At 40.3% G+C, this 14,723-nt stretch overlaps 1 protein-coding gene across 1 annotated transcript in view; it reads left to right on the forward strand.

Moving 5' to 3' along the window:
- PRKD1 (protein kinase D1) overlaps positions 1-14,723 on the forward strand; it is a 147,360-nt gene that overhangs the window by 116,857 nt on the left and 15,780 nt on the right. Inside the window, exons 6-13 of the mRNA XM_084827267.1 lie at positions 1,622-1,829; positions 3,236-3,313; positions 5,234-5,435; positions 7,708-7,831; positions 8,882-8,959; positions 10,429-10,708; positions 12,521-12,573; positions 13,885-13,957. Of these exons, the coding sequence (XP_084683393.1) occupies positions 1,622-1,829; positions 3,236-3,313; positions 5,234-5,435; positions 7,708-7,831; positions 8,882-8,959; positions 10,429-10,708; positions 12,521-12,573; positions 13,885-13,957 (1,096 nt within the window). The remainder of the gene's footprint in view (positions 1-1,621; positions 1,830-3,235; positions 3,314-5,233; positions 5,436-7,707; positions 7,832-8,881; positions 8,960-10,428; positions 10,709-12,520; positions 12,574-13,884; positions 13,958-14,723) is intronic.

Below are 14,723 nucleotides of genomic sequence, written 5' to 3' on the forward strand. Positions count from 1 at the left end.
CATTGATTTCAGTAGTTCTACACTAAGCATGACTTATTCTGAACCCAACCTGATATTTTAAACTTCTGAGGAAAAAAAGAGAAAAGCATACCTTTTTTAAAAAAGAAGTGTATATATTTTAAAACGGCATACACCTGTCTCAGCAGGCAACATGTTAGGGCCAAAGTACACATGATGGGCTCTGCCATTATTAGTTTTACTGCTGCTGCTGCTGCATTTTACTGCTTCTTGATTTTTTACTTTTAGCTGGAAGTGTTTTCATGCTGTGTTTTAATGTTGTGTTTTTAATATTGTATTTTAATATTTTGAACTGTTAAGAGATTTTATTATATTCAGTGGTATATAAATGCCACAAATTAAATAAATACATAAATAAAGCCTTACTTTAAATTTCTCTTTTATGAAAAACAGTCATGGGATGGTAAAATCAGAAGCGCAGACCAAAGAAGGTGGCAAGGGCTGAGTAACCCTTTCCCATTCAAAATTCACTCTCACACACACACATGAGAAAAGATCCACAGACCCCGCCCCCATAGCTTTTTTCCCCACAGGGAGAAAAACAGCTTGGATGGAGTGAGTTTGATGGACACATGGCAGTAAGGAAAGAGTTAAGCAGTCTACCACCACCCACACCATACTGACCCCCCGCTCCCAATTTTAGCCTCCTGTGGCTGCTTTTCAATAATGAAATTTTTTTGGAAACCATCACATGTCATTTAACTCTTTGAAGATGGAATCCCTCCTGTCCGAGATAGAAGGGGAATTCTTCTGCTATAATGGTAGCTTCTACCCCAAATTTTCTAAATATTTGTGCTAAACTGTTCTGTCTAACAAATGGATAATTTTTAATCAGTCAAAGTAGTTCTAATTGATTGAACTATTGGAATAACTGACTAAACATTACACCTATTTTTTTATTGTTGCTTTATACTGATGTACCTTTGAAATTTAGATGTCCCCCAGTAACCATCCAGAAGCAATGAATTAAGAATATTGACAATGTTCCTGTCAGTGTAATTCCCAGTATAGTGCTGCTAGGCTCCCCATAGTTCCTTTGTGTGTTGCTAAAAGTGCTGAAAGGAAGTATGGATACCTACTGAATAATGTGCATGTTAATGAAATTACAGTACATGCAAGGCTAAGGGCACAATTCTATGCATGTTTAGACAGAAGAAAGACCTACAGCACTCAGCATCCCTCAGCCAGCATGAGGGATGCTGGGAGTTGTAGGACTTTGTTCTGTCTAAATGCATAGGATTATGCCTTTAATGCAGCACTACCACTGAAAATGGCAGCAGTACATCTCACCCTCTCAGTAATGTATAGAACTTTCCCATGTCCTCAAGTCTCAACTGGTTCTGAACCCCAAGTTTTCTTGAGGTTTGGATTTCAATGCAAGAGGGAGGTGGAGGGCAGTGGGGAGCTCATGTGAGGGTCCTGGGATGTTGCAGCAGCACCCATGAGAAAATTAGAAACTTCTCAACAATATTGAGATGTAGATAGATAGATAGATAGATAGATATAAAACAGGGAGCCATTTTGCATGAGGCAGTTTTATATTTATGTTTATAAAAGATGGCATTTACTCAGACGACTTTATAAATCTATCTCCATATTGTAGCAAAAATCACCTCCTGATTCATTTGGGAGAGAGAAGAGGTCCAATTCGCAGTCATACATTGGACGACCTATTCAGCTTGATAAGATTTTGCTTTCCAAGGTTAAAGTGCCTCATACTTTTGTGATCCATTCATATACACGGCCAACAGTTTGTCAGTACTGTAAGAAGCTACTCAAAGGACTTTTTAGACAGGGTTTGCAATGCAAAGGTAAGCATATTGAAGAACTGGAATGAGCTCAATTAGATGCCTGTAAGACTTTGAATACTGCATTTATTATCAAGCATTTTAAAAAAGTTTCATATTTGATTTGATTTTCTTCTGCTGCTTCTTATGGAGTGTGAGGGGAAGGGCTTTGTGAGATGCTTCAGTCTCTCACCACTGGACATGTTATTGCATCACCTCTGGTTTTGGAAACTTCATTAGTTATTAACTACATACTCATCCAGCATCGACCACAGCCACAAGGGCTAGAAAGTAGGAACATTTAAAAAAAATGAAAATGTGACATCCTTTGGATGCCAAATTTTTTCATATTGTTTGTGCGTTTATCCAGAATCATGGAATGGGCAAGGCCTTGATTGTGCCCCTCTCATAATTGGTGTGTGTGGGCTCTGGCAATCAAACTAGCCATCAAAGGGAGAATAAAAACCAAGTTCTTGACATTTCCGTTCATCAGCCAATGAGGATAAGGTGAAACATGCAAGGCTGCCATATCAGTTTCTGTACTACTGATTTTCCCTTTATCAAAACCGTCTATGGAAAAATGCTCACCCTGAGGACGTTATTTATGTAACAGTCTGCTTTTTTTCTGCGTAATCTGCGAATGCAGCAGTTTTGTGCAAGAATGCAGGAACAGTGCAGAATGTGGGACTTTGACACTGAATCGAGCCCTGAAAATTCCAGCTGTCGGCTATTAAACAAGCCCTCCAACTTTCTAGCCTTTATAGCTGCGAAGATATGAACACATGTATGTGCAATTCCTACTGAAATCTCAGAAGCTGGGTGGGAGGGCTCAGGAAGATTTCCAGTGGCTGAGGGCAGGGCTCCAGTGCCCTCCGTAGTTGCTTGGCTGATCCCATGGCTAGCAAAACCAGAATTAAAATATCGAAAAGAGGAAAAGATGCAGAATAAAGGATGCAAAAGTATGATACAAATTTTGCTCAATTTGCACAACCTATGTAGATCACAAGCGTTCAACTTTCCTGGTGGAGAACGGCTAAGCGGCATTCTACATGTTGGCTCATTCAAGCTGCAGTGCCAAACCACATTTGGCGCTACACGAATGAGCCTTCACATCCAATGGGAAATGTGTGGCATGTGCTTGCCCTGAAAACTAGGATCAAACTATGTCCTAGTTTGTGGGGAAAATGCAAACCATGCTTTAGTGGTTTAGATGGAAAGGAAGGAAGGGAATTGCAGGTGCAGCGGGGACAGTGTGTAAGCTTGAGATTCATTCCAAGCTTCTGAACCATGATTTGGCATTACGTCTGAGTTGAGACCCACCATTTCACACCCAGCCTTAGTTGTACCCTGATACATAAGCTCTTCATACCTGACAATGTCATGTCATAACTATATCATTGGGAAAAATTATGTATCTTGTCTTCAACTAGATTGCAGGTTCAACTGTCACAAACGCTGTGCAGCTAAAGTGCCAAATAATTGCCTTGGGGAAGTGGCTATTAATGGAGGTAAGATGCATTGAAGACAGTAGCAATCTGTGTTGTAAAAGCCTTGTGAAGAAAGAACGGTCACTTAAGTAGTAGATGAGAATATTTTTAAAAAAGAACAGGAAAGGGGAAAAAATCATAGGTTGCATTAAAGGAAAGAGGAAACCAATTGACGGTGTACACACCGCCTTCCTAGATAGCCCTTGACTTGAATGGTAAAATATTAATTGACATTGAGCTGTCCGTATCATTCTTTACAATGTGATGAAGGATGCATAATAATTCCAGCTCCTGAGTAACAAAGGATGGAAAATAACAAAAGAATGTTTGAAATTGGGGACATAAGTTATTTTTTCAATTTTATTTAGAGTATTCTCCTCTTATGTGAGTGGGTGGTTCTTGTGTATAGACAGAAAAGGAGGAGCTTATATCTAAATCATATTCCATTCTAGGAAGAATAATAAAATAATAAATTAAAAATGTCGTACTTATTAACTAGCCAGCAATGGCAGCATCAGCAGCTGTGGTCTGGAGAACTGCAAAGAGAGGGGAGGAGTGATATCACTCTCCCTCCTCTCCAGCCCAGTGCCTGGTGCTCTATGTGATATTGCACCAGGAATAACCTTCCAGTGGTCCTTGACAAATACAGGGTTGTATCCAATCGTGTCATTCTGCTGATGAAAGCAGTTCTGTCAGCAGAACCAGGAGGGGGGCGATTCCTCATGCCCTTGCAGACTCTGCACTCCCTCAAAATCTGCTCTGGAGGGCTGGGCAACCCTCTGGAGCAGATTTTCAAGCAGCACAGATGGCTACTGAGGGGATGAGAGAGGGAGAAGGTTCTTTCACATTAGCAGACTTCTGCTAGTACAACGTTGGATTTAACCCATAGTTTCCTCAAGAGCTACTGATGTTTAAATAGCCGGAAAAGTGTTTGGAGCCAGTAAAGATCACCTCTTCCTTGAGATGAGCATTAGAAGCCCCATAATGTTCATATCTGTAGACAAGCACTTGCTTGCATACACTTAGATTCCAAAAAAATTGATCAGTGTTGCATGCCCGGTGGAACTTTCCCAGAACCATTACATACTCTTGATGTGTATAGAGGCAGCCCCTTCTGTGAAAGCAATCTCATACAGATAATGTCCATATTAGAAGGCAAACAATTTTTCTTCCCTTTAGTGGTCATTACAACTGCCAAATCCCTACTTTAGGGAAGTGCCTCTCAGGAAAGTACACAAGAGTGTTTGTCACCCTAAACATCCATCCAAGGATTACAGAAATGTTTATTGAAAGTTCATTCCAAAGGAGGGAAGAAAGATTACTAGTATTATAAATATATAATAAGTAAGGATTGTTCAGGAAAAACAATTTCCTGTTGGCAAAAATATGTATCAGCTGACAGAAATGAAACTAGAAATTTGGCTCCATTCCCCCGATGGGATGTTATTTCTGGATAAAGCATGAAAGAAAATACAGTGACACATTCTGTGTAATGTTCTAGATACACTCTTGATGCTTAGAAAAAACACACACTATTTTTATGAGTGGAAATTGTTTTTTGGTCATGTTCCATTAGTATATGCTGCCATTGCTATTTGCTTTAGTTTGTGAAAAATTTTCTAAGATTTTATCTGTACTCTTAAAACTCTCCACAGCCTCAGCTCCTCCACTGTGTATCAGTGGTATAAGTTTGGTTCTGCTGACTGAACAGCTTTTGTAAGTGGAGCAGGGAATGGGGAGATCCCAAAGCTGTTCAGGAGGGTTGGGGGACTCTGAATTAGATTTTGGTAGGTGCAGGGATTGCTGTGGAAAGTCCCACTGCGCATGCTGAAGTCCACTCATGGGACATTGGATTTCGCCCATAAACTGAGCTTTGCTTAATGGCCGAGCAAACTTTGGATCCATATCTCAGGCTTTCAGAATGGTTTTAAAACATTCCAGATTTGCTTAGCCCTGGTGCCGAGTCAGATGTGGTCATGGAAGAGGGAAGTGACGACAATGACAGTGAGAGAAACAGTGGGCTCTTAGATGAAATGGAGGAATCTATGGCCCATGATGCTGAGATGGCAATCCTGAACCAGAGCGACAATGGAGAAATGCAGGATGCTGATCCTGACCATGATGAGAGTAACAGAATGATCAGGTGAGTTTTTGCATAGGGGTAGAATTTATTTCTATTGCTACCTGTGCTGGCTGTGTCTGTCAATACCATCCTAGAAAAAAGGCTCTTTTGAAACTTGCCACATCACAATTTTAGTGTCTCTTGAAAGTAAACGTTTGTAAGGAATAGTTGCTGTGTAGTAAATGCAGACCTGACAATCCAAACCACACATTTGCACACCTGTATAACATTCCCAAGGTGCTGAAATAATGTTGCAGTTTGCACATTTATTGTACACATTGCAGTGTATTGTTGCAGTGTACACATTTATTGACTTGGTACATTTAGGGACACAGGAAGCTGCCTTAGACTGAGTCAGACCATTGGTCCATCGAGCCCAGTAAGCCAGTATTGTTGACACTGACCGGTAGCGGCTCTCCAGGGTTTCAGGCTGGATTAATTCTTAGCCCTATCTGGAGATTGAACCTGGGACCTTCTGAATGCAAAGCATGTGCTCTGTCCCACTGAACTATGTATACTGCCCTTCCTTGAAGCAGCTCAAGATGGCATACATAGTTATACCCTCACCCCATTTTATCTCCACAAGAGCCCTGTGAAGTACCTTAGGTTGGCCCAAGTTCACCCAGTGCTCTTCATGACTAAGTGGGGATTCGAACCTGGATCACCCCAGTCCTAATCTGACCACTATACCACACCAACTCTCAATTTGTGAAGGATAGGTCTGTCAATGGCTATTAGCCACAATACCTAAATAGAATCTCTGTGTTCTGAGATATTGGACCTTAGCCTTTTGTCGCCAGGTGTTGGGGGCAAAAGGGAAGTGCTGTTACCATATTCCCTGTTTATAAACTTCCCAGAAGAATCTGGCTGGTCACTGTTAGAAAGTACAACCTTTCTGATGTTACAGTATTTGTGCTTTCATTGTTTCATTTGATGGCATATCAGATCTTAGATTCTGTATCGCTATGAGATATTTTTGTGAACCCCTCCAGAGAGCTTTGGCTATGGGGTGGTATAGAACTATAATAAATGAATGAAATGAATGAACATCTAAGGCCTGACGTTTTCTTTAGAGTAATTGCATGAGGTCCCAGTTTCGATCAGGACCACCACCACATACAGGGAAGGGTGGATTAACACTCCCCACCCATATTTGCTCCCTGAAATTCCACACCCAGCAAGAGAATTAAAAAAGGTGGTAGGAAACCTCCATTGACTCCAATATTTCTGAAGAATTTCTGGGTAGAATATTGGGAAGCAAATGAGGCTGGAGCTGGGGCAGAGGTTTAACCCTCCCCTTCCATGCACTCTGGTCCCAAACCAAATTAGGACCATGCACAGTTACTCTAAAGTAAAACAAAAAAAGTTAGCTCAGCTACATAGTATACAATTAACTTAATGAATAGTTTGACCCATACTTTATTGATTTATTCTCACAGCTTTCCTGTGAAGCATTATCATCAACTTGATAAGCTGATTTCTCTAGTTCTCCTTGAAACCTCCTTGGATCAGGTTTCAAGTAGAACTTGACCACTTTCTTGCGTATTTATTACATTTATATCCAGCCTTTTTTTCCTCTTGCAAGGAACTGAAGGCAGCTTACATGTTCCCCCTCCTCTCCATGTTATCCTCACAACAACCCTGTGAGGTAGGTTAGGCTGAGAATCAGTAACTTCCCCAAAGTCACCCAGTGAGCTTCATGGCTGAGTGGGGACTGGAACCTGGATCTTTCTGAGTCCATGTCCAACACTCTGACCACTACACTACACTTGCTTGAACCTTAGAACTTCTTCAGAGGCCCTTATTTGAGTGCCTCTGTCAAATAAGTTGAGGCAGGTGACATCTAGGGAGAGGGCCTTTTTGGTGGTGGCCTCCCGGTTATGAACAGCCTCCCCAGAGAGGCTTGCCTGGTGCCATTGTTTGGTTGTTTTAGCTCTAGGTGAAGAACTTTTTATTCACCCAGGACTTCTAAATATGTTTTTAGCCTGGGCCTCTCAGTTCAGAATTCCATGTCCTTAATTGTGCTTTCAATTTTAATAGTTGTTATTGGTTTGTATTGTATTTTAATGTTATATTTGTTTGTGATCCACCTAGAGAAAGTTTGTTATATAAATACAATAATAAATAATAGAGGATGACTATATAAATACAGTAATAAATAAAATAAATAGCAAAGGGTTGTTCAGCAGTATGCGAGTGGAACAAGTAACAAATTAATTTGCCTCTCTTTGGAAGGATTTGTTTTGTGTGTTTACTAAAGTTATTTATTACTTCAATTTACTGATTTTTTAAGCCCTTCAACAAGCAACAATATTCCATTAATGAGAGTGGTGCAGTCCATCAAACACACAAAAAGGAAAAGTAGCACAGTAATGAAAGAGGGATGGATGGTTCACTACACAAGCAAAGACACTCTGGTAAGTAAGATGTTAAACAAAGAAGTCTCTAAATTTCTTTGTGACTCCTGTATACATGTGGTGCTGCTCTCCGATTCTTTTGATGGTCAAAGAATCCTCCATGTGTACAAAGGGCCTGAAGGCCCTACCAAGGCAGAGACTTTGGTCACTGAACATAATCTTGAGTAGACTTACATGTGTGAGCATCTTTATTTGAGTGCATAAGCCATTCTCTCTCTCTTCTCTCTTTTTAAAGTCTCTCATATATACTTGTTATTTCAGCCTCTAAAGTTGAAATAACCAATGTGCATAGCTTACACAATGTTTAAGAACCACTTACTACCATAATCATGGCTAGATTAGAGATCAGACAAATTGAACTGGTTGGATTTACCTTTGGCACACCATAGAATGTGAAACAGTTCCAAGAAAACCAAATCAAGATGTGTCTGTAGCATTAGGAATGTTCTGGAAAACAGTTTTCATCTGACTATCATATTTTTGTTAGATAAAAAGGAAATTTGTAAGTTTTATAAGACACATTTAGAATTATAGCCCTCTGTGATAAAATACAGTTATACAGGGCTGTAGACGGAGGGACATAGAGATAAGACTTGGGATAAGTGTTATTGGCCAGTCTCCTGCATATCTGCTGAACGTAGAGGGCATTCCTGTTTGGTGTGATACTTTGGATAAAGCAGATCCCGCAAATATTTTGTTCCCTCATAGTACTTTGGATTATGATGTTCATTCAAATTCTCCACAGAAACATATCTATTCTGTATACTAAATTCAAGGGCTCTGATCTGTTACTAAATTTAGGAGCTCTGGATTTCTTATCCAGAAAATGCAGTGGAAAATGTGAGGAAACCAGTTTCTGCTTGTGAATTAACTCTACTGGTTGCATAAAAGCTAACCACTTGTAGGGAGAAAGAAATGCATCCAGCCACCCGTGTGCATGTTGTGAGGGTTGGGCTGTGGACATTATCTCATTTAATTTTCTTTCATTATTACTACATTCTCTACTAACAATTTTCTAAATTAATTTTAATTGTTTTTATTTCAATACAGAGGAAGCGACACTACTGGAGATTGGATAGTAAATGCATTACACTGTTTCAAAATGATACTGGAAGCAAATACCACAAGGTAAAGATGGCTTCAGGTTTTATATGGTATATTCCAGAAGGTAACTATGATTAAAATTATATTCTGGTTGTTTATATGTTATAGAGATGGGTGAGCTCCCCGCTGTCTTCGTTCATAAGCAGTTTTTTTAAAAAAAAAATCAGGAAATTGATACATATTCACTTAACACCCTACCACCATGAGTCCCTAACCCCCTTGCTTGTTCCTTTTAAACCTGGCTTACCTGGCTGGTACAAGCAGATAGATGAAGAGGGAAGAGGGGAATTAAAAAGGCTACACCCCTGAAAACTGGCAGGGGGGCAATCCCTCCCCACAGAGGATTCTCTTGCCTTTAGGGTCTGCCACAAGAGGTGGACATTTGACCCCCATTAGTAGTTTCTGAGCATGCAGTCTTTGCAAGTGGGAGGGATTCTTCTGCTGCTGGGGTTTTAATCTGAGCCAGAGAAGAATCCAGGGACCTTGTAATGCTTGCTGCCTCTTTCAGGAATGCCTTACGAAGCTGGTATCCAGGCCTGAGTCTGACAAGCTTCTCTGGCATTTCTAGCACTTAACTACATTGTTATGCTGGTTGTTATCATTAAACTGCTGTGCATAATAATTGTGTTAAAATGGACCTCCTGGCTCATCTAGTGCAACTGTGGCAGGCTGTATGTCAACCTAAACTACCTCTGATTTATTTAATTGGAGTGGCTAAGGCGAAATGGAGAAAGAGATTCCTAAATGTCTCTATGCAGCTATTATCCCACTAGCCAAGAAATCCATTCTAATATTTAAGCCAAGATCCTGAGCTATGCCTACATACCAGCCAGGATCCAAGGGGTTGTTAAGGAAATGGAGGCAGTAGGAAGAGAATTGGAGAATGGATAGGACTACCATTACTTACTAGAAATGCTGGCAAACTTCTCCCAAGGCAGGCTCAGATACATACTTCAGGGGTTTAAATGAGAGGTGAGCTTTTAAAACCCCCAAATGATTTTCCATCTTGGACCAAATTCTGAGCCTGAGGATAATCTGCAACTTCCTGTTTACTAGCTTGCATCATCCTCCAAATCTCTCCTCTCCAGCCTCCACCTCCCCAGACACCCCAGACACCCTTTCACTGTGGCAGGAGCAGCAGCAGTGATGAACTGGGAGGGGAGGGATTTCCCCTTTCCTCCCTCCTTCTCTGTTGTACTTATGAACTGGGTAGTAGCGTACCAGGGTACAAAGCCCAGGGGACAAGGGGAGAGGCTTTACTCCCAAGTGCTGAGAACTGTATTTATTTTGTACGTCTAAACATTTCTTTGCCCGCATTCTCAAAAGTGGTGGGCAAATAAATGTTTAGATGTACAAAATGAATAGATAAACAATGCAAAAATATTTAAATACTTTTTGTACATGAAAAGTTTGTAGAAAATAATAATAATGATAATAGTGATGATGATAATGATGGTGATGATAATGACAATGATGACAATAATTCTTCACAGGAAATCCCACTGTCTGAAATTTTATCCTTGGAACCTGCCAAAAACTTCAGTCTATTGCCACAGGAAGCTAACCCCCATTGCTTTGAAATAACCACAGCAAACATAGTCTACTATGTTGGGGAAAATATTGAAAATCTGCCAAGCCTTCCAGCTAATAGCAGTGTTCTCACGACTGGTTGTGGCCCAGATGTGGCAAGGATGTGGGAGATGGCAATCCAGCATGCCCTCATGCCTGTTAACCCCAAGGGGGCATCGACCGGTTCAGGACCAAGCCTACATAGTAAGTTCTATTTTTAAAATAAGCCAGTGTAGCCATTCTCAAACTGATGGTTTGTCAGGTAGTCTGCAGAAAGGTTGCTGCACAGTGGAGAATATCTGTCCTTGGCCTTGATTTGATTGATTGATTTTATAACGAAAATTGAAGCTGTTTTGACCTAGCCCAGCTTATCAAAGCGGTGAACAAGGCCCTGGCCTAGGACCTGTGGTTTTTCATAATACAACACTGGTGCAGCCTACAAATTTTTCTCTAAAAATTTACCAGTTAAAGCGGCTCTTCTCAGTGGTCTTTGCCTACAGCCCCTGATTTTCATAATATGATGCTGGTTTTGACAATATGAGTTATGTATATGCTTTGATTTGTAGAACAAGAAAAGGTTTACTAAGTGGTCCACGAAAAACAAAACAAAAAGCAGGTTTGAGAATTGTTTAGCCAGTAGAGTAGATCGTCTGTTGCAGAGACAGAAGTGAATTTGTGAATTTTAGTTGAGCACTTGCATGTATATATCTAAAGAGTAGCTTTCACTTATGTTGTTATTACCAGGTAGGTTATAAGACAGGTAGGTTATAAGGAGGTCTAGAGCTTACTTTGAGGTCTGGATATCATGGTAGTTATATAGATAAATTGTTACAGGATTGGATCAGTGCAGTAGTATGTCCCATTCCACAGCCCCCAGGCCTTTACAGCAGCTGTCTGCGAAGTGGTAGGCTGTTGACATATTTGCTGTGAAATTGAAGTTCAGACAACATAACTTCAGCACCAAACACCTTCGAAAATTTGTATGCATTTTCATGCACATATCTCCTAATGCACAAATTTTTATATACAGTTTTACCTAATATACATTTTTGCAAGCAGGTTTCCCTAATATAATGTGGTTTTCTACAGGATTTTCAGTAATGCACGCAGTTTATTGTGCAGTTTCCCCTAATATGCACATTTTTGTAATTTTTTTTTTTAAATCGGAGAACTGCTTCACAAAATTTGTAGAAGTGCAAATATTATGATATCACTGCATTTTTGTTCATGTATTGGTTCTGGAAGTGCAAATTATGTATATTTGCATTAAATAGCAAACCAAACAAATGTTTTCCCCATCACTAAATCTGACACTGCCAGCTTACATGAAGGCAAAGTGAAGCCATATCATGGATCTGCAGTAGCCACAAATGATAAATTGCTTGTTGTCTTATTAAATCCTTTGTAGGACAAGTATTTTACCTCACTTTGATGCATGATCTTTTGGCAAACATATGGCTAAGTGTACTCTTAACATTTGAACAGTGATGTAGCTAGAGACTGGAAAGTTATGACATGGTGATCACTGCATTGACTACTGATTGTGTCAGTAATACTAATTGCATACCTCAGAACCCTGCTGCTCTGGTGTACAGACAAATCTTGATCCAGATTTATTTTACTCTCCAAAAGACCTCAGTCCTATATTCTTCTCAATATAAGTTGATTTTTACCAATTGCCTTAGTCATATGGTAGATGTTTCTGTGACGTTCACCAAGATTCATTGGGCTCTTTTACCACTATGCATTTGACATATCTATCCAGGTGTGAGGGCAGGGAAGTTCATGTATATTGGTTCTGTTCACAAGATCTCATGGTGAGATTATTGTATAAATCAACTTGTGGAAAAATCAGTTACGTTTATGCATTGTAAATCAACAATACATTCTTAAAGTGTTCCATGGAGCGGGTTGCTAATTACTTAGCACTTTTTCTTGTATTTATGGCAGTCAGACACACACACACACACACACACACACAGGCATACAGTAATTATTGTACCTTTTCCCCACTAGGAAATATATCCATCAGTATTTCAGTATCAAATTGCCAGGTCCAAGAAAATGTGGTAAGTGTTCTGAGTGTTGGTGCCAGACATGATCGAGTGCACCTTGCAAAGTCATTGATCTGTTTTGAAAACTTTGAGAGGATGTCTTATCGCGATTTTCTTTACCGAAGGAGAAAAAAAAATCCATTGAAGAAAGTAATCTTCACAGCAGTTTTTAGAAGTTTTCTTTCAGATAAAAAAGGTCAAAATCTTAGGGCCAATGTACAATTCACATCTCTTTTGTAGCCCACATTAGGGTTACTCCACTGTAAGTGGTCTATGAATAGTTCCATGTGAAACTATATGGGTCCACTCCAGAGAATGTTCCAGTAAATAGATTTACTTGGAATTCTACTGAAATCCAACCTGCCTTTTTGGAATTCACTTGGTTCTGAGATTATTCCCAAAGTGTTGGGGGCCCTCAGGAGGCTCAGCCTGGCCTGATGAGATCACTGGAGCTGGGTGGAGACTATAGGCCTCTACAAAAGCTTCAGTAGACCTGGCACAGGTTTACCACAACCACCCATCTTGTAAATTGGGTTGGCAACCTATTTTCTGTTGAGGGTTACATTCCCTCATGGGTAAACTGTCAGGAGGCTGCACATGGGTGGAGCTGAAGCCAGCAGTGGACAGGGCAAGAGCCAAAACTGGGTGGCTCACCCCTTTTCTCTTTTTCATTTTGCCATCTTCTTTTCTGTCTCTTTCTGCCACCCCCTTCTCTCCCCCTTCCTCTCCCTTCCCACCCAGTGGGCTGCCAGAGCCCTGAATGATTGCATGCAGACAGCTTTTGGGATTAGGATGAGGGCCTCGTGAAATTAGACTGAGGGTCCCATGTGGCCCTTTGGCTGCAGGTTACCTCCCCCCATGCCCATTGTAAACCCACAGATTCATCAGGGTGTTGGGGGGGAGGTAGTGCAGCCTTTGCAGAGTCCTCTCATCCCACTGAACATGTGAGGTAGTTTTGGGGTTGCTCTGAACATTGGAAGCTGCTTCGCTTCCCTTTATGTCCTGTGTGGCTTTGGATGCATTGCAGATGTGCGGGAGCCTTCAGGGTCTGTGTGCACACCACAGCAAGGCCCTCAGTTCATCACAAGGGATTCCAAAAGGCAGCGGAACGTAGGGCGTATTCTGTTGAGTAGCACTGACATCTGTGACGGTTTGGCTGTTGTCTACCAGAACTCAGACTCTGCCACCTAATTGCCTTTAGCATCGCATGAAATGGCATTTCTGTCAAATCATTTTTCTTAATGGTTTCGCTTCAGCAAAATAATTTCAATCTTACCTTTATTTCCATTCTCTGATGCTTAACATGCAATCTATTTGTACAAACAGGATATCAGTACAGTATACCAAATCTTTCCAGATGAGGTGCTGGGATCAGGACAGTTTGGAATCGTTTATGGAGGTAAGACTTTACACTTTCTTAATAGATAGGAAAATGGTGGAGGAAATGTAGCATCTCTTAGGCATTTATCATTCATGATACAACTAGCATTTTCTCTCTGGCAGGCATATAGAAAATGTTTTATTATCATATGAAGAGAAGACAGGGGGCAAAATCATTATTTAGACATTTTTAAAAATAGTTTTTGGCAAAGGAATTTTATAATCTGAGCCTAGCTATTTTGAACTGCAATATTCTGGGAACACCTTGCAGTACCTTCTTTGTGTATTCTAATTTTGGGATTAATTTGGCATCAAGATTCATTTCCCCCTTTACCTCTTCTTCTATATAATCTGTTCTTTATATCACCTGTAATCATACTTCCCTACTGTCGTCATTTTGCCCGTGTTATGTTGCTGCTGCCTGACATACTTGCTAATTCATTCGCGTATCACACTAAACCATTTTTTAGTGCAACGTGAATGAGTAGGAACACACTACAGCGAGTCTCAGGATCATCACTCCTCTTGTGCTGCTGGAAGGAGAAGTTTGGAAGTTTTTTGCCTCTGCTTTTTATTAACTACGGTTTACTGTATCATCCAGATCAATGCTAATTGTGGCTAACATTAACTATGGATAGTTATGGATAAATTATGGATAGTTTAAACAAGCCAGTTTAGTAACTGTGGATTGAATTTAGCTTGATTGAGGCTAACCATGGTTAATGTTAACCACAATTTATCATTATGGATGCATGACAACACACAATTAAGCAATAACAGAAGCT

The sequence above is a fragment of the Heloderma suspectum genome, chromosome 1 (assembly GCF_057233095.1).
Source record: "Heloderma suspectum isolate Gila_16-S chromosome 1, 16-S_ref, whole genome shotgun sequence".
In the NCBI taxonomy this organism is placed as follows: Eukaryota; Metazoa; Chordata; class Lepidosauria; order Squamata; family Helodermatidae; genus Heloderma; species Heloderma suspectum.